Source organism: Bos grunniens, chromosome 15 (genome assembly GCF_055505025.1).
Source record: "Bos grunniens cultivar Pamir isolate PY7600 chromosome 15, Bosgru_T2T1.0, whole genome shotgun sequence".
Lineage (NCBI taxonomy): Eukaryota > Metazoa > Chordata > Mammalia > Artiodactyla > Bovidae > Bos > Bos grunniens.
In genome coordinates, this window is record NC_141179.1 from 58,580,738 (window position 1) to 58,608,286 (window position 27,549).

Consider the following 27,549-nt stretch of genomic DNA (forward strand, 5'->3'; position numbering starts at 1 on the left):
AGGGGCTTGGAGCACAATCCAAAGCCCAATATTTCTTTGAATTCTACTGTGTATTTTAAAAATTCTATAAAATTTATGTTCTATACTATTAAATATCTGTGCTTGCTTTAGCATAAAAATAACATTTTTCTTCTCAATATTTTCCAGCAAAACTAATACACCAAGAAGATGGGCCATGCTTATCCTGAATGTGCTCCCCAAAGATGCCAGTCAGAGGCTGACAGTGTGGAAGGAAGAAGAGCACAGGTGAAGGAGACATGGTTCAGAGCAGAAGGTGTTTACCCAGCCCCGCCAGAACAGTTCACATGCTATTCAGAGGACAGTAGGGAATGACAAAAGATGTGTTTTTGAACTGAGGAATGACATTTGGCTTTTTGGCAAGATTTCTCTGGCAAGGATACAGAGGATGAAGTCAAATCTTGGGTGGCTTTTAAGCATCAAGATACTGATTTATCTGCTGGATAACTGAACAAAGAGGCACAAATCCCTGCCCTTATGGGGCTTACATTCCAGTATGGGAAATAAACAATGAAGTGAAGTGAAAGTCTCTCAGTCATATCCGAATCTGAGACACCACGGACTGTAGCCCACAGGCTCCTCTGTCCATGGAATCTTCAGGCAAGAATACTGGAGTGGGTAGCCGTTCCCTTCTCCAGGGGATATTCCTGACCCAGGGATCCAACACAAGAGAATTCCAATTACGTTTTGGTGACTGAGAAGTTACACTAAGATCAGAAATCAAGGAGTCAGGACGATGGTTCTGTCAGAGGAGAATGGATAAAAATGGGTTGTTTTAGATTTGCAGGCCCAGAGGTGCCTACCTACTGAAGAGATGAAAATCCAAGGCTCTAGGAGGTCAGGTCTGGAGATAGTAGACTTCATGACTACCTGCAACCACATCCAGATGGAAGCCACATGAGGGAAAAGGGAGAGAGCAGACAGCAAAGGACAAAAGATCTGACAGACATCCCTGGTGGGGAGAGGTTGGGGTGGGGCGGAGAGGGGGCAGAAACTAGGTCAGAAAAGGAAGAATCCAAGAGAAAACGAGAAACGCGTAGGAGTGACAGGATGCAGACTACAGATGAGAATATGTGTGTGCCCTTTTTTCTCCTTACCTGTTCATTCTTTTTCTGAACCCATTCCTTGTGCTTCTCTTCAGCAATTATCTTTCTCTTTTCACGGTCTTCCACTTCTTTCTTTTTTTCTAGCTGTTGATTTAATTCCTATAGATTTTATTCAAACAAAAGGCAACATTTAATAGAAGTATTCAACCTTGCATATTAAAAATAAAAGTCTGAGGTTAACCGAATTAAACAAGAATATAGTTTCCTTTATAGAAATACACCATTAGTGACAATAACTTACTTAAGTAACTAGTTTATGATGAAAGGAAAGCACTGGTAAAAAGTATAAGTCATTTTTTAGAAATGCAAATAATTGCTTGGCAGCAAAACACTAGTTTCTTAGACTAAACTTCAGCTAAATTACCCTCATTGAAATCAACTTTCCCACACATAAATTTTGGCATCACTGTATGCTACTGGCAGAAGCTCAAGAGAATTGCAACTTTTTTACAGTTATAAAAAGCTTCTAGATTCTTGATGAAGATAAAGGATAGGAATTAAATAATCCCTAAATTAAACTTTTAATTCAGAGTTATGCCAAAGAAGAAATGTAAAGAAGCCATTCAATTTTTTAAAGGGAGTAAAAAAAAAAAAAAGGATCCAGATTTTCGTTCACTGATTTTATAGCTGTTGGAGTGTAAAACAAAACCACATTCATATCCTAGATTATTTAACTGCCTTGCTGTCACTCGAATCTACACGTTTGGGCATTTCCTCGGGAGAAAGAATGTGGGAAGTATGGCCAAATAAAACTACAAGCTGAATGCCACCACTCTGTCACTCACCAGTTAGATTACTGCATTAGTGGAGAATGCTGTTCAAACTAGACTCCTAGGACTCTACCACCATAATTACCGGTTATTTTTCTTCTCTCTCCTTAGATACCAGCAATCGGATACTTCTACATGTCTTCCACTGGACCTCGCTCCCTATTCCCATGCCTCCCTTTCCCAAGGACCTACCTACCTCAGCAATGGGTGGCAGTGGGAAGGACAATTTTTCAATTGTCAGATAATTCCAGTGCGTTAAATGAAATGAAGATAAAACTTGACACCAAGAACACATCTTACGCCTTTTATAACAACTGGTCTCAGGATACCTGTCTTCCATGATCTCTCATCCCCAAATCCTTCAGCATAGGTAACAACTGTCCTCACTCATTCAGTCTCCCAACTTTTCAACACTGTACTCCCCTACCCCCCAAGTAAAATATCCATCTTGCTTTTTAAAGGATTCTCCATTACCTCTGCAGCTGCTATCCCTTGATTATTCACTTATTTTTTTAACGGAGCACCTACTATAAAGATAGCAGGGATGAAATTCCAGAAGTCTCTGACCTTATCTGATTCTGTATACACAAAAGAATTAAGTGCTGTGTTGTGAGGTACTGTGTAGAATAAGAGCTCAGAAAAGGAAAAGGAAGATGAGAGGAGAGAGTAAGGTCCAAAGTAGTAAAAGAAAAAAAAAAAAGCACCATGAGAGGAACAATGAGGAAATAGCTTGACTACAAGGGGGAGGAGTGAAGACTAGAAAATCAGAGTGTGGTATTAATACTAACTAGACAGGAAAAGGTCTTTTGAGACAGGCAAAGTAAAGTAAACACTGTGGAGTAGGAATACTTGGCAAAGGGAATGATTCAGAACTCTCAATGGTAAAGGCTGAAAACTGCATTTGAAGGGATCAGAACTATTCTGAGGGAGACAGACGAGGAGGTTGTCACAGTATATGAGTTGGAAGGAGATATATATGAGTCTGGACTTGGGTCAGGAAATAAGGGAGGGATATACTTCTATGTATATGTATACACATATATAGAAGTATATCCCATCCCATATATGTATACATATACATAGAAGTATATCCCTCATTTCCTGACCCAAGTCCAGACTCGTATATGTATATACATATATATACATATACATAGACGTATATCTACATATGTATATACATATACATATATGTATATGTATGACAGGCCAGATATAGATTTGACAACCACATTTTCCAAAAAAGTCTTAAATTTTATCGTCAAGAAAAGTAATGATTTAAATATACAACTAAAAATAGGGTTGATTACTTTTATGAACCTTTTCAGATTCTTCATATAATTAAGCTCAAAAGTAAAGAAACAAAAATCAGACTTTGTATTCTGATTTTATGGTTCAAAAATTCTAATGTTGATATAAGAGTTAAAGATGAAGGAAGGGTCAAAAGTCTCTAGAAAATGCTGCCGTTGACCCAAACAGTGCTCTAATCTCAGGGTGTCTGTACAAGCAATTTGCCACCTCAGAATACACATCACATTCTGAGAAACAACCCTCCTTCCAAGGCTGGCCCCTCTCAGAATTTCCCACCCTAAATGCCTCCATCTGTTTACCACCAGAGCAAGTTTCTACCAGACACTGCTGGAGCCTTCTCTCATAAGGCCCTGTGTCGTCTTCTGGTACACCACTGAATTTCAACAGAATTATACATCTTCCCACAGAGTAAACACTTGATTACTGAAAACCAAAATCCAAAGAGGATCCTAAACATGGATTTTTTATTTCAATAACTTTTGCCGACTAAGGTAACAATCAGAAAAACTGAGTTTCTGAGTCTCACCAACTCTATATCCTGCTCTTTTCCTTCATTAAGCACGGATGAATAAAAAGGGCAAAAGCAAGATGGTGGGAAAAAAACAAACCTGGATTATTCACAAATTAGATAACTTTTATAGTTTAGAATAGACTGTACTAAAATGTTAAAGCAAATGTCAAAAACAAAAATTATCCAAAGGCCATAAAGAATTTAGGTCAGTCTGCTAAAGAATTGTTTTTAAATAATAAAAATTTAAGTAAAACTTATATGCCTTACAAAAACAACATACTAGTTTTTCACAATACTAATGTTAAATATTTACTATTTTTATTACTTCAACAGTTAAAATATAAAAAAAAAACTGTAAACATAATTTTGATGTGTTAATCTTACAGGGACATGTGAAACAAATCAAAATGTTGCTAAAATCAAATTTATGAAAGGTGATGAACTTTTTAATGATTTAACTACCTTTAAATTTTAAGAGTTCAAGGAAGACTATATGAAAGCCAGTGTACACTTAAAATTAAATACTGAGTCTGACCCATTTATTTCTAAAATGCACCTTGGTATTGTGGAAAAAACACTTATTAAGTTGGAAGTCAAAAGACCCAGGATCCAGTCCCAGCTTTGTCACTAACTGAAACATTGGCAAAGCTACTCTCTGGCCTTCATCTTTTATTAGGGATCTGAGATGAATTGTTCCTTGTGGTTAAAAATCTGAGATTTTAATGATATGATTTATAAATAAATCAGAGAATACAGTAAATAAGAACAGAAAAGTAAGGAAAGCATGACTTAGAAAATTAAAACAAAAGGAAAGGCATGAAAAAAAAATGTGAATACCACAATAGCTCAAAGTAAGTTTATACCAAAGTGAGTAATTTATCTGTATGTTATGATGTCTCTGGGATGACTGATACAGTTAAGACTCATGCTAACATATTTTAACTGCTTCAGAATTAAGTAATGATGTAGCCATAAGAAACGTCCAGCTACTAAATATATGAAAAGGCTTTAATCTTTTAACCAATTATATTCTGCTACATGCTTATTCACTGAGGTAGGAAATTTTTTTATTCATTATTCTAAACTGTTCTCTTATCTTCAGCAGTTATTATCATCTCCTTTAACACATAACAAACAACTAATTTTTACAAAGTGATTTCTATATATTAGGCCACATCCTGCTGTTCACTTAGTTCCCAAAACACTATGAGGTAAATGTCACTCTCCCCTTTCACTGATAATCCAGCAGAGAAAGGCTAAAGAGCCAAGATCTTAGTTTTGAATCCAGGATGTACGACTCAAGAATTTATGTTTTTAACCACTCTAATATTGTCTAACATCTGTCTAACATCTCTTATAGATGAAGAGACTGAGGTTCAGAGAAGTTAACTTTTCCAAGATCACAGATTTACAACAGCAAGACTAGAATTTCAGCCTAGTTCCATGTTACTCCAAAGCTCAGAGTTTCTTATAATTTCTGTAATTTAATTACATTAATTTATGGTGTGCTGACTTAAAATGGCTTCAAGTGACCCTCCTTTTCTTAGGATAACAAGTGACTTCTAGTGAGGCTGGAGATAAAGCTAAATAACATAAACTGAGCTCCACAATACCACTGATTCACTAGATCAGTGTTTTGCAAAACTGAGATTCTACAATCAATGCATGGGTTATGACTAGCTTTAAAAAAAATTAGAATATTTCCAAGTTCTCCACAAAATTAAGCTATTTCAGATATATACATAAGTGTGTATATATGTATGCATTTGTGTGCAATGAAGAAAAGCAGATTTCTCAGTGTGAACAAATATTTTGAAAGGTACAAAATTAAATAATTCCAGTAGTCATGTATGGATATGAGAATTGAACCATAAAGAAGGCTGAGTGCCGAAGAACTGATGCTTTCAAACTGTGGTGCTGGAGAAGACTTTTGAGAGTCCCTCAGACAACAAGGAGATCAAACCAGTCAATTCCAAAGGAAATCAAGTCCTAAATATTCACTTGAAGGACTGATGCTGAAGCTGAAACTCCAATAGTTTGGCCACCTGATGCGAAGAGCCAATTCATTGGAAAAGACCCTGATGCTGGGAAAAACTGAGGGCAAGAGAGAAGGGGGCAACAGAGAATGAGATGGTTGGATGGTATCACTGACTCAATGGACATGAGTTTGAGCAAACTCAGGGAGAGTGAGGACAGAAGAAGCCTGGCGTGCTGCAGTTCACGGGGTCACAAAGAGTAGGGCTTAGCAACTGAACAACAACAAACTCAACAATGGAATTAGTAACGTTAAAACTTAAGATTGAAGTAAGAAAATTAAGCGTCTGGGGCCTTAACAACAGATGAATTCTGAAAATAAATGAAAAAGCATTAAGAAGGCTATGACTGAGGAGAGTGGCCAAGATGGTGGAGTAGAAAGGCCCTGGGCTCACCTTTTCTCATGAGTACACTCAAAACCACAACTCTATACAGAACAACTGTAGATGAAAAAGGCTGGAACCTAAAGACACAAAGAAGGAACCATAATGAGACAGGTAGGAGGTACAGATTCATATTACCCCCGAGGATGGGCAACCCACAAAGTAGAGAATAAGTATACTGCAGAGGCTCTCACACAGGAATGAGAGTTCTAAGCCCCATGTAAGCCCTGCAGTCCAGCACTGGGAAGACAAGTGCCGAAAGCATTTGGCTTTCAAGGTCAGTGGGCTTACTTGCAGGAGCCCCACAGAACTGGGGGAAAAGAGATTTCATTTTTAAAGGGCACATACAAAATATCATGTACAATGGAACCAGGGCAAAAGCAGTAATTTGAAATTAGCTTGGGCCAGACCTACCTACTGGTCTCGGAGAGTCCTCTAGGCAGGCATGAGGTGGCTGTGACTTACCCTAGGGACACGGACACTGGTGTCAGGCATAGCTGGGGCATTCAGCTGCATGAGCTGATGGCGGCTGCATCTTGGCCCACTATCACCAAGACCTGGGCCCATCCAACAGTTTGCAGGATGCCTTAGGCCAAACAAGTAACTGAACAGAGACACAACCTCACCCACCAACAGGCTGCTTAAAGACTTCCTGAGCTCACAGTCACCACCAGACTAGGCCCTAAACACAGATTTCCTCACCAGGGTGCCAAGAGCTGGGTCTGGGCCCTTTGCACTGGGAAGCTAACATGAGCCTCTCGATCACCCCACACACCAGGAGGGCAGACACCAGAAGCAAAAAACTATAATACCACAGCTTGCACACTGAGTCCAGCAACAGCAGGTCAGACCCTACCCTGGGACCAGCTGGGCACTGGCCCTGCCCACTAGCAGGCCAACAAAACTTGGGACACCCCAGCCCCATATCCAACTGTGTCAGGAACCAGCCTCCAACACCAATCATCTAAAATGAGCTCTGGGATCCCTGGGCCCTGAAACCAGGCTCTAGGACGCAGCTCTGCCTGCAGTGGTCCTGCACTAACCCTAGGATCTGGCTTCACCTGCCAATAGGTGGGCAAGAGCCCCAGAGTCTTCAGGATACTAACTCTAGCCAACAGTGAGCCAGCACTACCCCCAGACTCCCTAGGGTTCTGCAACAGCTGCCTCATGACCAGCTGACACTAACGAGTAGCCAGCAGCATTCACACAAGGCAGTGCCTGGCAACCAACTAGACTAGCAGCCAACCAAGCCTACCAGACCACTCACAGTCAGCCTGCCACAACAGAAGGGCCTATGCAGGTTTATGGCTTAGGTAACAAGAGGAGAGGGCACTGCTGGAACAGGAAAGACATCCCCTACAGAAAGTAGTGACTCCAAAGTCCAAAAAGGTAACAAAGCTGCCACATACACAAAAATACAAATACCAATATAGACAAAATGAGACACCACAGGAGTATGTTCCAGATGAAGGAAAAAGATAAAACCCCAAAAGAAGAACTAAGTGAAGAGGAGACCAGCAATCTACCTGAGAAAAAGTTCACAGTAGGATCATAAAAATGAGGGAAAGAATTGGGAAGAAAATGGATGCACAGAAAGAGAAGTCAGAATTTTTTTAACAAAGAGAAACTATAAAGAACAGCTGAACAGAGGTGAAGAATACAATAATTGAAATAAAAAATACACTAGAAAGAATCAACAGTACACTAAATGATATGGAAAAACGAATTGGTGAGCTGGAAGACTGAGTAGTGAAAATCGCTGCCACCGAACAGACATCTGGGACAGCATCAACATACAAATACTCATATTATAGGGATCACTGGAGGATAAGATAGAAAGGGCCAGAGAAAACATTTGAAGACGTAATAGCTGAAAACTTCCCTAACCTCAGAAAGAAAAATGTCACACAAGCCCAGAAAGTGCAGAGTTGTCCCAATACAGGATAAACCTAGAGGAACACACCAAAACACATTGTAACCAAAATGTCAAATATTAAAGATAGAATATTAAAAGTAGCAAATAACATACAAAGGAACTCCTATAAGGCCATCGGCTGAGTTTTCAGCAGAAACTCTGCAGGCCAGAAGTGAGTGTCATGGTATATTTAAAGTAATGAAAGGCGAAAACCTATAACCAAGAATGCTATACCCAGCAAAGCTCTCATTCAGATTAGATGGCAAAATCAAAAGATCTCCAGTCAAGCAAAAGTTAAGAGAATTCAGCACTACCAAACCAGCATTACAACAAATGTTAAAGAAACTTCTCCAGGCAAAAAAGAAAAGGCCACTACTAGAATCAAGAAAATTAAAAAACGAAAAGCCTCATTGGAAAAGACAAACATACAGTAAAGATAAGAATCCATTCACAAAGTTCGTAGTGAGGTTACAAGACAGGAGTAATAAAGTCATCTGTATCCACAATAAGCAGTTAAGGGATACAAAAAACAATTAGATGTAAAATATTATGTCAACAGCAGTAATCATGAGGGAAGAGTACAAATGCAGGGTTTTTTAAAATGCATTTGCAATTAAGAATTCAGTAACTTAAAAAAGACTGCTATATAAAAACTTCATGGTAACTGCAAACCAAAAATGCATAATAGATATATATGCAAGAAATAAGATGGAATTCAAACAAAACACTAAAACAGTCATCAAATCACAAGGGGGAAAAAGACCTACAAAAACAAAAACAATTAACAAAATGGCAATAAAAACATATATATCAATAGTTACCTTAAATGTAAGTGGATAAAATGCTTCAACCAAAAGACACACAGTGGCTCAATGGATACAAAAACAAGAAGCATACATATGGTAAGACATGACTACATAAGACTCATTTCAGAATCAGAGATGCACACAGACTGAAAGTGAGGTAATGAAAAAACATATTCCACGCAAATGGAAATCAAAAGAGAGCCAGAGCAGCGATACTCACATCAGACAAAACAGGCTTTAAAATTAAAGAGACAAAGAAGGATACTACAAAAGACAAAGAAGGATACTACATTATAATCAAGGGATCAATCCCAGAAGTAAGATATAACAATGGAAAATACATATGCACCCCAAATAGGTGCACCTTAACATAAGGCAACTGTTAACAGCTATAAAAGGAGAAATCACCAGTAACACAATAACAGTGGGGACTTTGAAACTCCACCTACATCACTGGACAGATCATCCAGATGGAAAATCAGTAAGGAAACACAGACCATTAAAGATAAATTAGACCAGACAGCCTTAATTGATATTTATAAAACATCCCTATGAGAGCATCAGACTATACACTCTTCTCAAGGGCACATGGAATATTCTCCAGGGTAGATCACATGCTAGTCCAAAAAGCAAACCTCAGTTAATTTAAGAAAACTGAAATCATATCAAGCATTTTTTCTAGCCACAACACTAAGAGATTAGAAATCAACTATAAGAAAGAAACTGTAAAAAAAAAAAACCACAAATATGTGAAGCATAACAACATGTTACTAAACAACTAATGAATCACTGAATAAATAAAAGAGGAAATTGGGGGGAAAAAAAACCTACAGACAAACAAAAACATGATGATCCAAAACCTCTGAAGCTTTCTACCATAACAAAAGCAGTTGTAAGAGGAAAGTTCATAGCAATACAACTGTACCTCAGGAAACAAGAAAAATCTCAAACAACCTAACCTTACACCTAAAGCAACTGGAGAAAGAACAAGAAACAAAACACAAAGGAAAGAAATTAAACAGATCAGAATAGAAATAAATGAAATAAACATGAAATTGATTAAAAAAAAGATCAATGAAATGAAAAGTTGGTTCTTTGAAAAGATAAAATTGATTTAGCCAGACTCATCAAGAAAATCCCATGGATGGAGGAGCCTCGTGGGCTGCAGTCCATGGGGTCACTAGGAGTCGGACACGACTGAGCAACTTCCCTTTCACTTTTCACTTTCATGCATTGGAGGAGGAAATGGTAACCCACTCCAGTGTTCTTGCCTGGAGAATCCCAGGGACGGGGGAGCCTGGTGGGCTGCCGTCTATGGGGTCACACAGAGTCGGACATGACTGAAGTGACTTAGCAACAGCAGCATCAAGAAAAATGAGAGGGATTTCCCTGGTGGCCCAGCAGCAAAGACTCCGCACTCCCAAAACAGGCAGACTTGCTGGGGGAACTAGATTCCACATGCCGAGTTTATATGCCACAACTTAAGATCCTGTATGCTGAAATAAAGACCTGGCATGCTGAACTGAACTGATGCTGAAATAAATAAATATTTTTTAAGAAGGAAAAAAGAAAAAAAAGAGGGCTGAAGTCAATAAAATTAGAAAAGAAAAAGAAGTCACAACTGACAATACAGAAATACAAAGGACCACAAGAGACTACTATAAGCAACTATATGTCAATAAAATGGACAACCTAGAGAAATGGACAAATTCTTAGGTACAATCTTGCAAGACTGAACCAGAAGAAATAAAACACATGAACAGATCAATCACAAGTACTGAAATTGAAACCATGATTTAAAAACTCCCAACAAACAAAAGTCTGCACAAGATGAATTCACAGGTGAATTCTTTAGTATTAAACATTTGTGGTTGTTTAGTCACTAAGTCATGTCCACCTCTTTTGTGACCCCATGGACTGTAGCCCACCAGGCTCCTCTATCCATGGGATTTCTCAGGCAAGAAAATACTGCAGTAGGTTGCCATTTCCTTCTCCAGAGGATCTTCCCAACACAGGGGTCAAATCCAAGTCTCCTGCATTGGCAGGTGGATTCTTTACCACTGAGCAAACACGTATAAAAAAAGAGTTAAACTAATCCTTCTCAAACTATTCCAAAAAACTGAAGAGGAAGGAACACTCCCAAACTCATTCTATGAGGCCACTGAATATCAAAACTAGACAAAGATACCACCAAAAAATATATTACAAGCCAATATCATTGATGAACATAGATGCAAAATTCTCATCAAAATATAAGCAAACCAAATCCAGCAATACATTAAAAGGATCATGCACCATGATCAAATGAGATTATCCCAGAGATGCAAGAATTTTTCAATAACCACAAATAGTGTGATACACTACATTAACAAATTAAAAACTAACAACCATATTATCTTAATAGATGCAGAAAAATCATTTATAAAATTCAACATTCATTTATGATTAAAAATAACTCTCTAGAAAATGTGTTTAGAGGGAACCTAGCTCAACATACGAAAGGTCATGTATGATAAACCCACAACTAACATCATACTCAACAGTGAAAAGCTGAAAGCATTTCCTTTAAGATTAGAAACAAGATAAGAATGACCACTCTCGTCACTTTTATTCAACAGAGTTTTGGAAGTCCTAGCCATAGTAATCAGAGAAGAAAAAGAAATGAATCCAAACTGGAAAAGAAGTAGTAAAGCTGTCACTGCAGATGACACAAGACCACACACAGAAAACTCTAAAGATGCTACCAGAAAACTACTAGAGCTCAGCAAGGAAGTCAGCAAAGTTGCAGGACACAAAATTAACACACAGAAATCACTTGAATTTCTATGCACTAACAATGAACTATCAGAAAGAAAAATTCAGGAAGCAGTCCCATTTACCATACCATCAAAAAGAAATAACATACCTAGGAGTAAATTCTCCTAAAGAGGCAAAAGACCTTTGCTCTGAAAACTGTAAGAACTTGTTGAAAGAAACTGAAGATGACCCAGAGAGGGGAAGATATAGCAAAAGTATGTTGTTGGATTGGAAGAATCAATATTGACCAAATGTTATACTATCCAAAGCAATCCACAGATTCAATTTAATCCCTATCAAATTATCAATGACACTGTTCACAGAATCACATCAAATAATTTTAAAATTTGTATGGAAATACAAAAGACCCCAAAGAGTCAATGAAATCTTGATAAAGAAAAATGCAGCTAGAGCACTCAGGTTCCTTAACTTCAGACTATACTACAAAGTCACAATAATAAAAACAGTATATTACTGGAACAAAAACAGAACTACAGATCAATGGAACAGGACAGGAATCCAATAAACAAACCCACACACCTATGGTCAATTAATCTATGACAAAGAAAGTCTTTAATATATAATAGAGAAAAAGTCTATTCAGTAAGTGGTGGCAGGAAAACTTGACAGCTACATGTAAAAGAATGAAATTACAACAGTCTCTAACACCATATACAAAAATAAACTCAAAATGGATTAAAGACCTAAATATAAGACTGGATACTATAAAACTCTTAGAGGAAAAGAAAGGCGGTACACTCACTGACATAAACTGCAGCAAGATTTTTTTCAATCCACCTCCTAGAATAATGAAAATAAAAACAAAAAGAAACAAAAAGCACCTAATTAAACTTAAAAGCTTTTGCACAGCAAAGGAAATCATGAACAAAAAGCCAAACAGAATGAGAGAAAATATTTGCCAGCAAATTGACCAACAAGAGATTAATTGCCAAAATATATAAACAGCTCATCTAGTTCAATAACAAAAACTAAATAAACCAATCAAAAAATGAGTGGAAGATCTCAATAGACATTTCTCCAAAAAAGACATGCTATGCTATGCTAAGTCACTTCAGTCGTGTCTGACTCTGTGTGACCCCATAGACGGTAGCCCACCAGGCTCCCCCGTCCCTGGGATTCTCCAGGCAAGAACACTGGAGTGGGTTGCCATTTCCTTCTCCAGAAAAGACATACAGAAGGCCAAAAAAGCACACGAAAAGATATTCAACATCACTAATTATTAGAGAAATGCAAAATCAAAGCTACAATGAGGTATCACCTAACACCAGTTGAAATGGCCATAATCAACAGGCTGACGCATCATCAATAAATGCTGGAGAGGGTGTGGAGAAAAGGAAACCCTCCTACCCTGTTGGTGGAAATGTAAATTGGTACAACTACTATCACAAACAGTATGGAGGTTTCTTAAGAAATAAAAATATAATCATGTGACCTACCAATCCCATTGTTCGGCATATAATCAGAGAAAACCATAATTTACAAAGATACTTGCACCCCAATGTTCACTGTAGCACTATTTACACTAGCCAAGACATGGAAGCAACCTAGATGTCCACTGACAAATGCTGCTGCTGCTGCTAAGTCGCTTCAGTCATGTCCGACTCTGTGCGACCCCATGGACTGCAGCCCACCAGGCTCCTCCGTCCATGGGATTTTCCAGGCAAGAGTACTGGAGTGCCATTGCCTTCTCTGCCACTGATAAATGAATGGATAAAACAAGAGGTAGTACATATACACAATGGGATATTACTCAGCTACATAAAATAATGAAATAATGCCATTTGAAGCAACATGGATGAACCTAGAGATTATAATTCCAAGTGAAGCAAGTTAGACTGAGAAAGACAAATACATGATATCACTTATATGTGGAATCTAATAAAAAAGATGATACAAATGAACTTATTTACAAAACAGAAACAGATTCACAGTCTTTTGAAAACAAACATATGGTTACCAAAGGGGAAAGAATAGGGGGAGGGATAAATTAGGAGACTGGGGTTAACAGTCTCCTAATTTATATACACGCTAGAATATTCAAAATAGCTACCAACAAGCACCTATTGTATAGCACAGGGAAATTTACCCAAAACTGTGCAATAATTTTTACGGGAAAGAATCAGAAAGAGAATGGATATATAGTATAACTAAACCACTTTGCTGTACACTTGAAACTAACACATTGTAAATAAACTATACCCCATAAAAAATAAAGATTAAATTAAAAATTAAGGATCATACACCATAATCAAGTAATACTTTTCCCAGCTATCCAAGGACTTTTTAATATCCACAAATCAATTTGATACACCCCACTAACAAATTAAATTATAAAAGCTTTTTGATCATCTCAGTAGATGAAGAAAAAGCTTCCAATTAAATAAAACATCCTTTTACCAAAAAAAAAAAAAAAAACCTCTCTAGAAACTGGGCATGGAGGGAACATACCTTCAACATAATAAAGGTCATGTATGACAAACCCTTTCATCAAGAGCCTCTTGATGAAAGTCAAAGGGGAGAGTGAAAAAGTTGGCTTAAAACTCAACATTCAAAAAATGAAGATGGTGGCATCTGGGCCCATCACTTCATGGCAAATAGATGGGGAAACAATGGAAACAGTGACAGACTTTATTTTGGGGAGCTTCAAAATCACTGCAGATGGTGACTGCAGCCATGAAATTAAAAGACGTTTGCTCCCTGGAAGAAAAGCTATGACCAACCTAGACAGCATCTTAAAAAGCAGAGACACTACTTTGCCAACAAAGGTCCATCTAGTCAAAGCTATGGTTTTTCCAGTAGTCATGTATGGATGTGAGAGTTGGACTATAAAGAAAGCTGAACGCCAAAGAATTGATGCTTTTGAATTGTGGTGTTGGCGAAGACTCTTGAGAGTCCCTTGGACTGCAAGGAGATCCAACCAGTCCATCCTAAAGAAAATCAGTCCTGAATATTCATTGGAAGGGCTGATGCTAAAGCTGAAACTCCAATATTTTGGCCACATGAAGCAAAGAACTGACTCATTGGAAAAGACCCTGATGCTGGGAAAGACTGAAGGTGGGAGGAGAAGGGGACGCCAGAGGATGAGATGGTTGGATGGCATCACTGACTCAATGGACATGAGTTTGAGCAACCTCTGGGAGTTGGTGATGGACAGGGAAGCTTGGCGTGCTGCAGTATGTGGGGTCACACAGAGTTGGACACGACTGAGCGACGGAACTGAACTGAATGACAAACCCACAGTTAACATCATACAAAACGGTGAAGATCAGGAAGAAAACAAGGATGTCCATTCTCGCTATTTTCATTCAACACAGTTTGGAAGTCCTCGACATAGTAATCAGACAAGAAAATGCAAGAGAAAAAAGGGGAGGGGGATTTGAATTTGAAAGGAAGACATAAACTGTCACTGCAAATGACAAGATACTATACATAGAAAACCCTAAAGATGCTATTATACTGGAAAACTACTAGAGCTCAATGAATTCAGTAAAGCTGTGGACACAAAATTATTATACAAAAGTCTGTTGCATTTCTATACACAAACAAGGAATTAACAGAAAGTGGAATTAAGGAAACAATCTCACTTTCCATCTCATCAGAAAGAATAAAATACCTAGGAATAAGGCTACCTAAGGAGGCAAAAGACCTGTATTCTGGAAAGTATAAGACACTGATGAAAGATACTAAAAGGACACAAACATATTGAAAGATAGACTGTATTCTTTGATTGCAAGAATCAATATTGTTAAAATCACCATATTACCTTAGGGAATCTAGACATTCAATGCAATCCCTATCAAATTACCAGTGGCATTTTTCAAAGAACAACAACAAAATTAAATTCATATAAAAACACAAAAGGCCCTGAATAGCCAACACGATCTTGAGAAAAAAGAACAGAACTCGAGGAATACGCTCCCTGATTGCTGACTATACTACAAAGCCACAGTAATCACAAACAGTATCGCACTGGGACAGAAACAGACTGAGAGCAAGAGAACAGAACAGAGCTGAGAACAAACCAAAACACCTAGAGCCAATTAATTCATGACAAAAGAGGGAAGACTACACAATGAAGAAGACATTTCTTCAATAAACGGTGCTGGGAAAACTGGATACCATCTGTAGATAAATAAAATGAGACCATTCTCTGACACTATATACAAAAATTAACTCAAAATGAATTAAAGACCTAAATGTAAAGCAAGATACTATAAAAACTCTTAGAGGAAAACATAGGTAGATATAAATTGCAGCAATATTTTTTTAGATCCACCTTTTATAGTAATGGAAATACTAAGCAAAATGTAGTCATAAGCAAAAGCAATTGTTTAAACTTAAAACCTTTTGTACACTAAAGTAAATCATACACAAAATGAAAAGACAACCCACAGAATGAGAGAAAATATTTGCACCTGATACAACCAATAAGGGATTCATTTCAAAAATACATAAAAAGCTCACACAGTTTAATATACACAAAAAGAAACAACCAAATCAAAAAATGGGCAGAAAATCTAAACAGACATTCTCCAAAGATATACAGATGGCCAGCAGGTACATGAAAAGATGCTCAACATCATTAATTATAGAAAAATGAAAATTGAAACTACAATAAGGTATAACCTCACATTGATCAGAATGGCCATCATCAAAAAGTCTACAAATAATTAAATGCTAGAGAAGATGTGGAGAAAAAGGAACCCTTCTCCACTGTTGGGAAAAATAGAATTGGTGTCCCCACTATGGAGAACAGTATGGAGGTTCCTTAACTAAAAATCGAGTTGCCAGCAATTCTGCTCCTGTATATACATCCAGAAAAGATGAAAACTCAAATATGAAAAGATAATGCATCCCAATGTTCACAGCAGCACTATTTACAATAGCCAAGACATGGAAGCAACCTAAATTGTTCATCAACACGAGTGGAAAAAGAAGATGTGTGTGTGTGTGTGTGTGTGTGTATATATACACACCAAGGGGATATTACTCAGCCATAAAAATAAATGAAACAATGCCATTTGTAGCAACATGAACAGACCTAGAGATTATCACACTAAGTGAAGACAGACAGACTGAGAAAGACAAATATCGTATGATAACACTTATATGCAGAATCTTGAAAAATGATACAAATGAATATATCGGTCTGGTTAAAAGGTTTACTCAGGTTTTCCATAAAATGTTATGGAAAAATCCAAATGAAATTTTTCGGCCAGCACAATATTTACAAAACAGAAATATACAGAAAACAAATCTATAGTTACCAAAGAGAAAAGCAGGGGGAGGGAAAGATGGGAAGATTAACATTAATAGATACATACTACTATATATAAAATACATAAACAGCAAGGATTTACTATATAACAGAGGCAATTATAGGCAATATCTTATAATAACCTAAGGGCAAAATGGTTGTCTGAGGAAGCCTTACAAATAGCTGAGAAAAGAAGAGAAGCTAAAGGCAAAGGAGAAAGGGAAAGATACACACATTTGAATGCAGAGTTCCAAAGAATAGCAAGGAGAGATAAATAAGAAAGCCTTCCTCAGCAATCAATGCAAAGAAATAGAGGAAAACAACAGAATGGCAAAGACTGGAGATCTCTTCAAGAAAATTAGAGACACCAAGGGAACATTTCATGCAAAGATGGGCACAATAAAGGACAGAAATGGTATGGACCTAACAGAAGCAGAAGATATTAAGAAGAGGTGGCAAGAATACACAGAACTATACATAAAAGATCTTCATGACCCAGATAACCACAATGGTATCACTCACCTAGAGCCAGACATCCTGGAATGTGAGGTCAAGTGGGCCTTAGGAAAGCATCACTATGAACAAAGCTAGTATAGGTGATGGAATTCCATTTGAGCTATTTTAAGTCCTAACAGATGATGCTGTGAAAGTGCTGCACTCAATATGCCAGCAAATTTGGAAAACTCAGCAGTGGCCAACTGACTGGAAAAGGTCAGTTTCCATTCCAATCCCAAGAAAGGCAATGCCAAAGAATGTTCAAACTACCGCACAACTGCAGTCATCTCACACGCTAGTAAAGTAATGCTCAAAATTCTCCAGGACAGGCTTCAACTGTTTGTGAACTTCCAGATGTTCAAACTGGATTTTAAGGCAGAGTAACCAGAGATCAAATTGCCAACATCTGTTACATCATCAAAAAAGCAAGAGAGTTGCAGAAAAACATATATTTCTGCTTTACTGACTACACCAAAGTCTTGGACTGTGTGGAATACAACAAACTGTGGAAAATTCTTACAGAGATGGGAATACCAGACCACCTGATCTGCCTCTTGAGAAATCTGTATGCAGGTCAAAAAGCAACAGGTACAACATAGAACAACAGACTGGTTCCAAATCGGGAAAGGAGTACATCAAGGCTGTATATTGTCACACTGTTTATTTAACTTATACGCAGAGTACATCATGAGAAATGCTGGGCTGGATAAAGCACAAACTGGAATCAAGATTGCTGGGAGAAATATCCATAACCTCAGATATGCAGATGACACCATCCTTCTGGCAGAAAGTGAAGAACTAAAGAGCCTCCTGAGAAAGTGAAAGAGGAGAGTGGAAAAGTTGGCTTAAAGCTCAACATTCAGAAAATTAAGATCATGGCATCCGGTCCCATCACTTCATGGCAAATACACAGGGAAGCAATGGAAACAGTGACAGACTTTATTTTCTTGGACTCCAAAATCACTGCAGATGGTGACTGCAGCCATGAAATTAAAAGATGCTTGCTCCTTGGAAGAAAAGCTATGACCGACCTAGATAGCATATTAAAAAGCAGAGACATAACTTTGCCAACAAAGGTCCATCTAGTCAAGGCTATGGTTTTTCCAGTAGTCATGTATGGATGTGAGAATTGGACTGTAAAGAAAGCTGAGAGCTGAAGAATTGATGCTTTTGAACTGTGGTGTTGGAGAAGACTCTTGAGTGTCCCTTGGACTACAAGGAGATCAAACCAGTCCATCCTAAAGGAAATTAATCCTGAAGATTCATTGGAAGGGCTGATGTTGAAGCTGAAACTCCAATACTTTGGCTATCTGATGCAAAGAAGTAACTTATTGGAAAAGACCCTGATGCTGGGAAAGAATGAAGGTGTGGGGAGAAGGGGATGACAGAGGATGAGATGGTTGGATGGCATCACCGATTCAATGGACATGAGTTTGAGTAAGCTCCGGGAGTTGGTGATGGACAGGGAAGCCTGGCGTGCTGCAGTCCATCGAGTCACACAGAGTCAGACACGACTGAGCAACTGAACCGAAGTGAAAACAGAAAAGAATCTAAAAATGTGTGTGTGTGTGTGTGTGTGTAGAGAGAGAGGCTTCCCAGGTGGCTCAGTGGTGAAGAATCCACCTGCTAGTGGAGGAGATGCAGGAGACATGGGTTTGATCCTTGGGTCAGGAAGATATCCTGGAGGAGGAAATGGCAACTCACTCCAGTATTCTTGCTTGAAAAATCCCGTGGACAGAGGAGCCTGGCATGTTACAGCTCATGGGGTCACAAAGAGTCAAATAACAGAGCAACGGAGCACACACACAGGCATATATACATAAACTGAATCAGCTTGTTATATATCTGAAACTAACACAACATTGTAAATAAACTATATTTCAATTTAAAAGATGGAAAAAAAGACTGTGACTAGCAATGATATCAATAACAATACCAATAAAATCACTAGCTATCCTTACACTTTGTCTCATTTAATCCTCTAAAACATTGTGACCGGGTAGTATTATTTTATCTGTACTGTAGAGATGAGGAAATTGAAGTGTAAAAGTTTAAATAAGCCTATCTGACATCAAACCATAAGGTTTTTCTCAAGTCCTAGCCCTTCTAAGTAGAAACAAGTACTACAGTGTACTTTTCCAGGAATAAATTTGTATTTAGAATACAAAGTATACTTCAATAGGGAAAAAGCTCAATGTACTGGTTTCTACAATTATCTGAATCATGTCAAGAACCTGGCTAGAAAGCCATCACAGAAAGAACAACTAGTTTCAAAACTGAAATGGAAAATGTACTCCAAAAAGATCATGGAGGGCAAAGCTTTAATTCAAGGATTTTTACAGCAATAGGGATACTAATAGATTAGTAGTTGTTTTTATTGCTGTGTTTTTATTTTGCGACCCCATGGACTGTAGCCCACCAGGTTCTTTTGTCCATGGGATTTCCCAGGCAATAATACTGGAGTGGGTATTGTCATTTCCTTCTCTAGGGGATCTTCCCAACCTAGGAATCGAACCCATATCTCCTGCATTGGCAGGTGGATGAGCCACCAGGGAGCCCCTAAGAGATGAGAATAAATTTAAACACACAACAATAGTAAACTGGTTAATTATGTTCTATTATATATATGATACATTTTAAATATATTTTAATAATCAGCCATTTTAAAAGGATATGAAAATATTTAATGATATAGAAACATATTAATAATGTAATAGGCAGAAAAAAACAGGTTACAAAAGAGTGATCATATTTATTAAAAACAAGATATATCCCTCACCACACGCATCCACCTGGTTTCTGTGTTTGGACAGAGAGAATTCAGATAACCTAGATGCTGGAAAATCCTATGGACGGAGGAGCCTGGTGGGCTACAGTCCATGGAGTCGCTAAGAGTTGGACACAACTGAGCAACTTCACTTTCACTTTCATGCATTGGAGAAGGAAATGGCAACCCACTCCAGTGTTCTTGCCTGGAGAATCCCAGGGACGGGGCAGCCTGGTGGGCTGCCGTCTATGGGGTCGCACAGAGTTGGACACGACTGAAGCGACTTAGCAGCAGCAGCAGATACTGGAGGATTTCAAACTACCCAAATCTATTTGGCTGCTAGGTTCTAAATAGCAAACAGTAAGAGTTGAAAGAATGACGGATTCATGTGAAAATGTATTTTTTTGAGTTTGGAGAGGGAGAGTTCAGAGAGAATTAAAAATACAAAAATGCCTAGAAGCAAGGCAGGGAGGTAAAGAGAAACTAAGAAAACCCAAAAGCCCCTCAGATTCCCTTCTCCCAGCATAAACTCACTCTGGGGCACAAGCTCTGAATCGTATAGGGTAGACTTCCTGCCTCTACTTCAGTTTTTATTTCTCTCCTCTCTTAAAAATTGTACCAAATATATGAGGCTGACTGTACCTTAGTTAAACATACATATGGTGACACTCTGTATGAATATATATTTGCACATATGTTTTTAAAAAATTTACAGAGAAGAAAATCTGGAAGGCTACATGCCATACTACTAACAATAGTTTTTAAGGAACAAGGTTGGAGATTTTAATTTCCCTAATTATGCTTAGCTGTATTTTCCAAATGTTCTTATAATCTGGAACACGTATCATTTCTCTAGTAAGCTATAAATACGGATACAGCAAACTGATACCAAAATATGCTAAAACTTTGTCGTGAGGGATAATAACATCCTGATAATAACATTCTGATTTTGACAGCAGCTCAACTTTGTGAGCTTGTGGATTAAATAGAAAAAAGACTGTCTAGTTTTACCTCTAGAGCCTTCTGTTGCAGACGGTCACGTTCTACTTTTTCTTTGCCAACAAACCACACTTCCCACGGTGTCAGGCTGCTTTCTGGTAAGCGCACCTGCTTCTGTTCTTCTTGGTTATCTTCGGATCCAACTGTGCTATTACAAAAGAGAGGATACTACAGACCTTGCACTCAAAACTCTATGACTTAGCAGTCAAAATGATTTAGCTGCACAATAAAAGTAGACTTCCATGATACACTGACAATACTGTGATTTTTTTATATGTAAATATACACTTAAGAAACTAAGAACAAGAGTCCATTGTTTAAATTAGTTTATCCTTTAGACAGCCTCTGAATTCTCTAATCTAAAATCACACCCCGTCCATTTGCCTCAATTACAATAATTTTTTTCATTCTTAAACATCTTATGCTTGGACAACTAATTATAACACATGATCCTAACCAAATCCTGGTGCAGACTTTTCCCTTTTCCTCCTTTAAGTAGTTCACAAAGGAAAGAATACATACATACCTACACAGTGAGGATGGTAATGCCAATGTGGTAACAATTACGTTTTTGGTGTGAAGGGTGGAATTCCGTTTTTGGTGTGAAGGGTGGACAGAGTTCTTTATACCCTCGATTTTTCTGTAAGTTGGAAGTTGTTTTGAAATAAAAAGGTACATAAAGTATATCGCTTTGTGTTCTTTAATGGTTTGGTGGACTCTATTTTGCCAGTTCTCAGACAAAGTGGCCACGATTTCCCCAGAGTTGTCAGTCTGTCTCTTCTGGGTACATGGAAAAGTAACCATTCACTCGAGCTCAACAGAAAAGGGAAAGGGAAGTACTTGTGAGTGCATACATACATACAGAACACAGGACTTGGCCAGGTACAAGACCCCCAAAGGAAAAGGTGAACCATTAGTGCCCATGGAAAGAAAGGCTGTTCAGGACATGAGGCAGCGAGAGAAAGACTAGGTTACTATAGATTCAGCCCCTTTTTGTCTCTTTAACATTTCTGCTTCAGGCAACCAACTGCCTCCCCTATGGCCATGCTCAGCTTTTTCTGCCTCGTAACTTCCATTTACTTGGTGGTGGTGGTGGTTTTTTCCCCTATTTTTGCACTCATTCATGCAATTATGGGATTTGTGTTCTAGTGGGAAAGGAACACTGTTGGTATGTTGTTTACTTCCTATATATCTTTCCTTCTTAGTCTTGCAGAACACTGCCTCATCCTCCCATAGCTTCATCGGTCATGAAGGTGCAGAAGAGGCCCACTCCAGGCATTTCAGGCTAGATCTTACTCCTGAGCTCCAAACTTTTATTTTCTACCATCAGATAGATGGCTTCACTTAAATATCAAACTCAATCAATCCAAAACAAATCTAGTCACCTACCAATCACTCACTACCCTCCTCCCCTAATCCTACCTCAGAGAAGAGTACCAAGACTCACCCAGTTAGCCAAGCCAGAAACACAGATCCTTGACTCCTGCTCCCCAACCACATTTGGTGCCACTCCCTCCCACACCTATACAATTCAGTTCAGTTCAGTCGCTCAGTTGTGTATGACTCTTTGCGACCCCATGGACTGCAGTACGCCAGGCTTCCCTGTCCATCACCAACACCTGGAGCTTGCTCAAACTCATGTCCATCGAGTCAGTGATGCCATCCAACCATCTCATCCTCTGGTGTCCTCTTCTCCTCCTGCCTTCAATCTTTCCAAGCATCAGGGTCTTTTCCAATGAGTCAGTTCTTCCCATCAGGTAGACAAAGTATTGGAGTTTCAGCTTCAGCATCAGTCCTTCCAATGAATATTCAGGACTGATTTCCTTCAGGATGAACTGGTTGGATCTCCTTGCAGTCCAAGGGACTCCTTTAAGAGTCTTTTCCAACACCACAGCTCAAAAGCATCAAATCTTCGGCGCTCAGCTTTCTTTATAGTCCAACTCTCACATCCATACATGACTACTGGAAAAACCATAGCTTTGACTAGATGGACCTTTGTTGGTAATGTCTCTGCTTTTTAATATACTGTTTAGGTTGGTCACAGCTTTTCTTCCAAGGAGCAAACGTCTTTTGATTTCATGGCTGCAATCACCATCTGCAGTGATTTTGGAGCCCAAGAAAATAAAGTCTGTCACTGTTTCCACTGTTTTCCCATCTATTTGCCATGAAGTGATGGGACCAGATGCCATGATCTTAGTTTTCTGAATGTTGAGTTTTAAGCCAGCTTTTTCACTCTCCTCTTTCACTTTTAAGAGGCTCTTTAGTTCTTCTTCGCTTTCTGCCATAAGGGTGGTGTCATCTGAGTATCTAAGGTTCTTGATATTTCTCCGGGCAATCTTGATTCCAGCTTGTGCTTCTTCCAGCCCAGCGTTTCTCATGATGTACTCTACATATAAGTTAAATAAGCAGAGTGACAATATACAGCCTTGCCATACTCCTTTCCCTATTTGGAACCAGTCTGTTGTTCCATGTCCAGTTCTAACTGTTGCTTCTTGACCTGCATATAGATTTCTCAGGAGGCCCAAACTATCAGGGCCCTAACCAAAGGTAAGAGGTAGAGAGGTGGAATAAGGAAAAGTTCTAAACACTTTTCTTTCCTGAAAAGAGGTACTGGATTTTCTGAAGCATTTGAGAACAATCACTGCATCTATCTGTTCTCTAGGAAGTGGGAAATAAGCACGCCTTCAGCAGACGTTTATTGAACACGTCACAGGCATCTGACCTTGCCACCCACAGGCCTGACAACTCCTGCATTTTTTCCAGACCACGTCCTACCAATTGCTTTGAATCAGTGGGGATGAGCTGTGATAAGGTAGGCAGCTAGAGCCCCGGGGTGTTACCAGCTCATTTGGGCTTTGGCTAGGTTTGACATAAATACAACTAGCTCCTCCCATGGTGAGCTCCATTTGGTCAGGGCTTTGGCTCTTGGAAGCTAAAGCAAGGTCTTAGCAGCAGAGCTGCGGATGGCCTCTGGATAGCCATCATTCCCGGGGCTGCTCAATTGGCTACATAGCGCAGTCCTGCTGATTAAGCTCCGGATTTTCCAAAACCTTAGAATTTATTTTAAAAATCACTGGGACCAGGACTCCCTGGTGATCCAGGGGCTAAAACTGTACTCCCAATGTAGGGGACCCAGGTTCAATCCCTGATCAGGGAACTAGATCCCACATGCTGCAACTAAAATCAAAGATCCTTTGGGCCACAACAAAGACCCAGGGCAGCCAAATAAATAATAAATATCCTCCTAAAAAATCACTGGGACCAACTCAGTCCTGAAGAATCTGTACAAAGGCCCACATGAAAATGGACTCCTTTGAAACTGTTTCTTGTTGCTACAAACTGTGTGGACAAGTGGCTTGCTTGCTCACTGTTACTGATCTCCATTCCTACCAATGTACTTACTATTACTTCTCCTTCTTAAGAGACTCACTGTTATAACTGTGTATGTGAGTCACTTCATATGGCCTCATATTCAATTTACTCACCCCAGGTATGCATGCCTTATAGCTACTGGGGCTAAATGGTTGCCTACACATAAAGCATGGATTCTCTGGTCTGTATTTCTTAGATCTCCTGTATAGAAAGTGAAGAGGAACTAAAAAGCCTCTTGATGAAAGTGAAAGAGGAGAGTGAAAAAGTTGGCTTAAAGCTCAACATTCACAAAACTAAGATCATGGCATCTGGTCCCATCACTTCATGGGAAATAGATGGGGTAGATGGGGAAACAGTGGAAACAGTGTCAGACTTTATTTTGCGGGGGCGGGGGGGGGGTCCAAAATCACTGCAGATGGTGATTGCAGCCATGAAATTAAAAGACACTTACTCCTTGGAAGGAAAGTTATGACCAACCTAGATAGCATATTCCAAAGCAGAGACATTACTTTGCCAACAAAGGTCCGTCTAGTCAAAGCTATGGTTTTTCCAGTGGTCGTGTATGGATGTGAGAGTTGGACTGTGAAGAAAGCTGAGTGCCAAAGAACTGATGCTTTTGAACTGTGGTGTTGGAGAAGACTCTTGAGAGTCCCTTGGACTGCAATCCAACCAGTCCATCCTAAAGGAGATCAGTCCTGGGTGTTCATTGGTAGGACTGATGCTGAAGCTGAAACTCCAATACTTGGCCACCTGATGCGAAGAGCTGACTCACTGGAAAACACCCTGATGCTGGGAGGGATTGGGGGCAGGAGAAGGGGACGACAGAGGATGAGATGGCTGGATGGCATCACCGACTCGACGGACATGAGTTTGGGTAAAATCTGGGAGTTGGTGATGGACAGGGAGGCCTGGCATGGTGCGATTCATGGGGTCGCAAAGAGTCAGACACGACTGAGCTACTGAATTGAACTGATACTGCCTTGTAAAGCCTGGCAATCAGAACCTTGTAAATGCTTTCTGAAGTTGACATAATGAGTCTAACTCTGAATGCACCTGCATCACCAAGCCTCTCTAAGAAAAAGATATTCCTGCAGGGATAGGCCCTTTGCTCATATTTCTATATACCCAACAATAGGCATGTAGCATAGGCAAGAGAAAACATGGTCAGTATACCCTGGTACTAGGCCCAGCTCCTCTAATGACTAGGTGGAAGCCTTCGAAGTAGACTTTTTATCTGTCTTCTCAGTCACAGCTTTGTTATCTGTAAAATGAACGGCTTAACCTAGGCTTTAATTCCAAGAGAGTAGAGACCATGCCTGTCTTGTTTATAGGCCCTTACCTGGTGGCTCACACACTAAAGAATCTACTTGCAATGAGGAAGACCTGGGTTCAATCCCTGGGTTGGGAAGATCTCCTGGACGAGGGCATGGCAACCCACTCTAGGATTCTTGCCTGAAGAATCCCCATGGGTAGTGGAGCCTGGTGGGCTACAGTCCATGGGGTCGCAAAGAGTGGGAGACGACTGAGCGACTAAGCACATATAGCACAAACTAAATGTTTGCTGAAAGAACAATTGTAGAAATAAATTTAGATGACTTTAATAATCCCTTTGATTCTAGCATTCAATGGCTTCTACTTTTAGTAACTGCTAAGAGCAGACCTGACATTATCTCTGGATGCTGAAGTCATTGATAACCCCAAAGCTTCAGCTTTTAAGCTATGACATAAAAAGTATACTGCTTACTACAACCTACTTCACCGACAACCAGATTTTTTTCATAATCGCTACAAGTGTTACTAACATGCAGTTAACCACATTTGGGAGTTAAAGATTTGAACCAGAGTTCTAGTGTCCCCACTCTGACTTTTGAGTGTTCATAAAATGCCTGAAACTGTACCAATTTTGTGTGTTTAGTGCTCGCTTCTTGTGTGTTTAGGTGCATTTCTCCGGGGAGGAAGATTGTAGCAACCATCACATACTCAGGAAAAGGGGTTAAGAACGATGGAAAAATCTGTAGTCATGAGTAAGAACCGGCCCAAGACTCTGGGCCAAAAGGAGCAGCACCTGCGGCTGCAAGTGCCCGCGTTACCTTTTGAGAGGGAAGACAGGAGGGTATCTGGTCGCCAGACCAAAGTACTTAGTGGGGTCTAAGGAATCTTGAGGGGGCTGTATCTCGGATTTACCTGGTGCACCCCTGTAACTCCACTCCTCTCAGGCTCTCCACCTTGGCCTCTGAGTCATAAGCATCTTCGTCCACATCTTCCTCCTCCTCCCCGTCACCATCGTCGTTGTCAAATGGGAAGCTCTGGTGGCCGAGGGGAGACAACAGCGACAGGGTGGAATTGCTGCAGCTCAGCGGTGTCGACAGCGAGCACACCTCCACGGCCTCCAGGCCCGTCCCCCCGGGGCCTACCATGAGAACAGGGAAGCCCGAGGAGGGCCGAGACCCGGACCTGCAGTCGGCCATGAAACGGGGTTCGAGAAGGGGAGAAGCAGTCCCCCACCGCCGTGCGGCCCACATCTGGCCCGCCAAGTTCAAACCGGCGGAACGGCGGCGGGGACGTGCTTTCCCAACAGGCCTCGCGCGCGCCGGCGCGGCCAATCCGGGCGGGCGCGGACTTCGCGTTGCCGTGGCGACGCGTGGAGGCCTCCTGGGCTTTGTCCCGGCCTGCAGAGCGTGGCTTCCTGCTCCCGTCAGTCTTCTGGGTGTCCTCCCTCCTTCCCAGCCTGTATCTGCGCTGGTGCTTGTGAATTAACCTCGCAGACGAGGTCCCTGCTCTCGGCTCACAGCCAGGAGGGCCCGTCCGTTGTTTGCTGTGGTTCGTTTGGTACAGAAAATGTGCTGTTACTGAATAAGGCAGATTCTTTAAAGCGGAAAGAGGCAGAAGCCAAAACTACCCCCATATCATTACAAGATCAGGGTGACAAGGATCAGTCACGATTTCTGTCAGCACATGGCCACACACGGCTGTATTTTAGGAAAAGGTGGG

At 39.8% G+C, this 27,549-nt stretch overlaps 1 protein-coding gene and 1 long non-coding RNA gene across 14 annotated transcripts in view; one reads left to right on the forward strand and one right to left on the reverse strand.

Moving 5' to 3' along the window:
• Positions 1-2,354, forward strand: part of LOC147358339 (uncharacterized) — a 63,670-nt gene extending 61,316 nt beyond the window's left edge. For 4 of the 9 annotated variants that reach the window (XR_015141591.1, XR_015141590.1, XR_015141596.1 and 1 more), the window contains one exon: positions 148-538. This is a non-coding gene — a long non-coding RNA (uncharacterized LOC147358339). Of the gene's footprint in view, positions 1-147; positions 539-2,005 lie in introns of those variants that run through there. The other 5 variants (XR_015141594.1, XR_015141592.1, XR_015141593.1 and 2 more) reach the window with 2 other exon arrangements.
• CCDC34 (coiled-coil domain containing 34) overlaps positions 1-27,109 on the reverse strand; it is a 47,055-nt gene extending 19,946 nt beyond the window's left edge. For 3 of the 5 annotated variants that reach the window (XM_086338555.1, XM_086338551.1, XM_086338554.1), the window contains exons 1-3: positions 26,743-27,109; positions 21,199-21,334; positions 1,116-1,223 (exon numbers count right to left, since the gene is read on the reverse strand). In XM_086338555.1, the coding sequence (XP_086194681.1) occupies positions 1,116-1,223; positions 21,199-21,334; positions 26,743-27,080 (582 nt within the window). In that variant the 5' untranslated portion in view covers positions 27,081-27,109. Of the gene's footprint in view, positions 1-124; positions 889-1,115; positions 1,224-21,198; positions 21,335-26,742 lie in introns of those variants that run through there. The other 2 variants (XM_086338552.1, XM_086338553.1) reach the window with 2 other exon arrangements.
• Between the last annotated feature and the right edge of the window lie 440 nt (positions 27,110-27,549).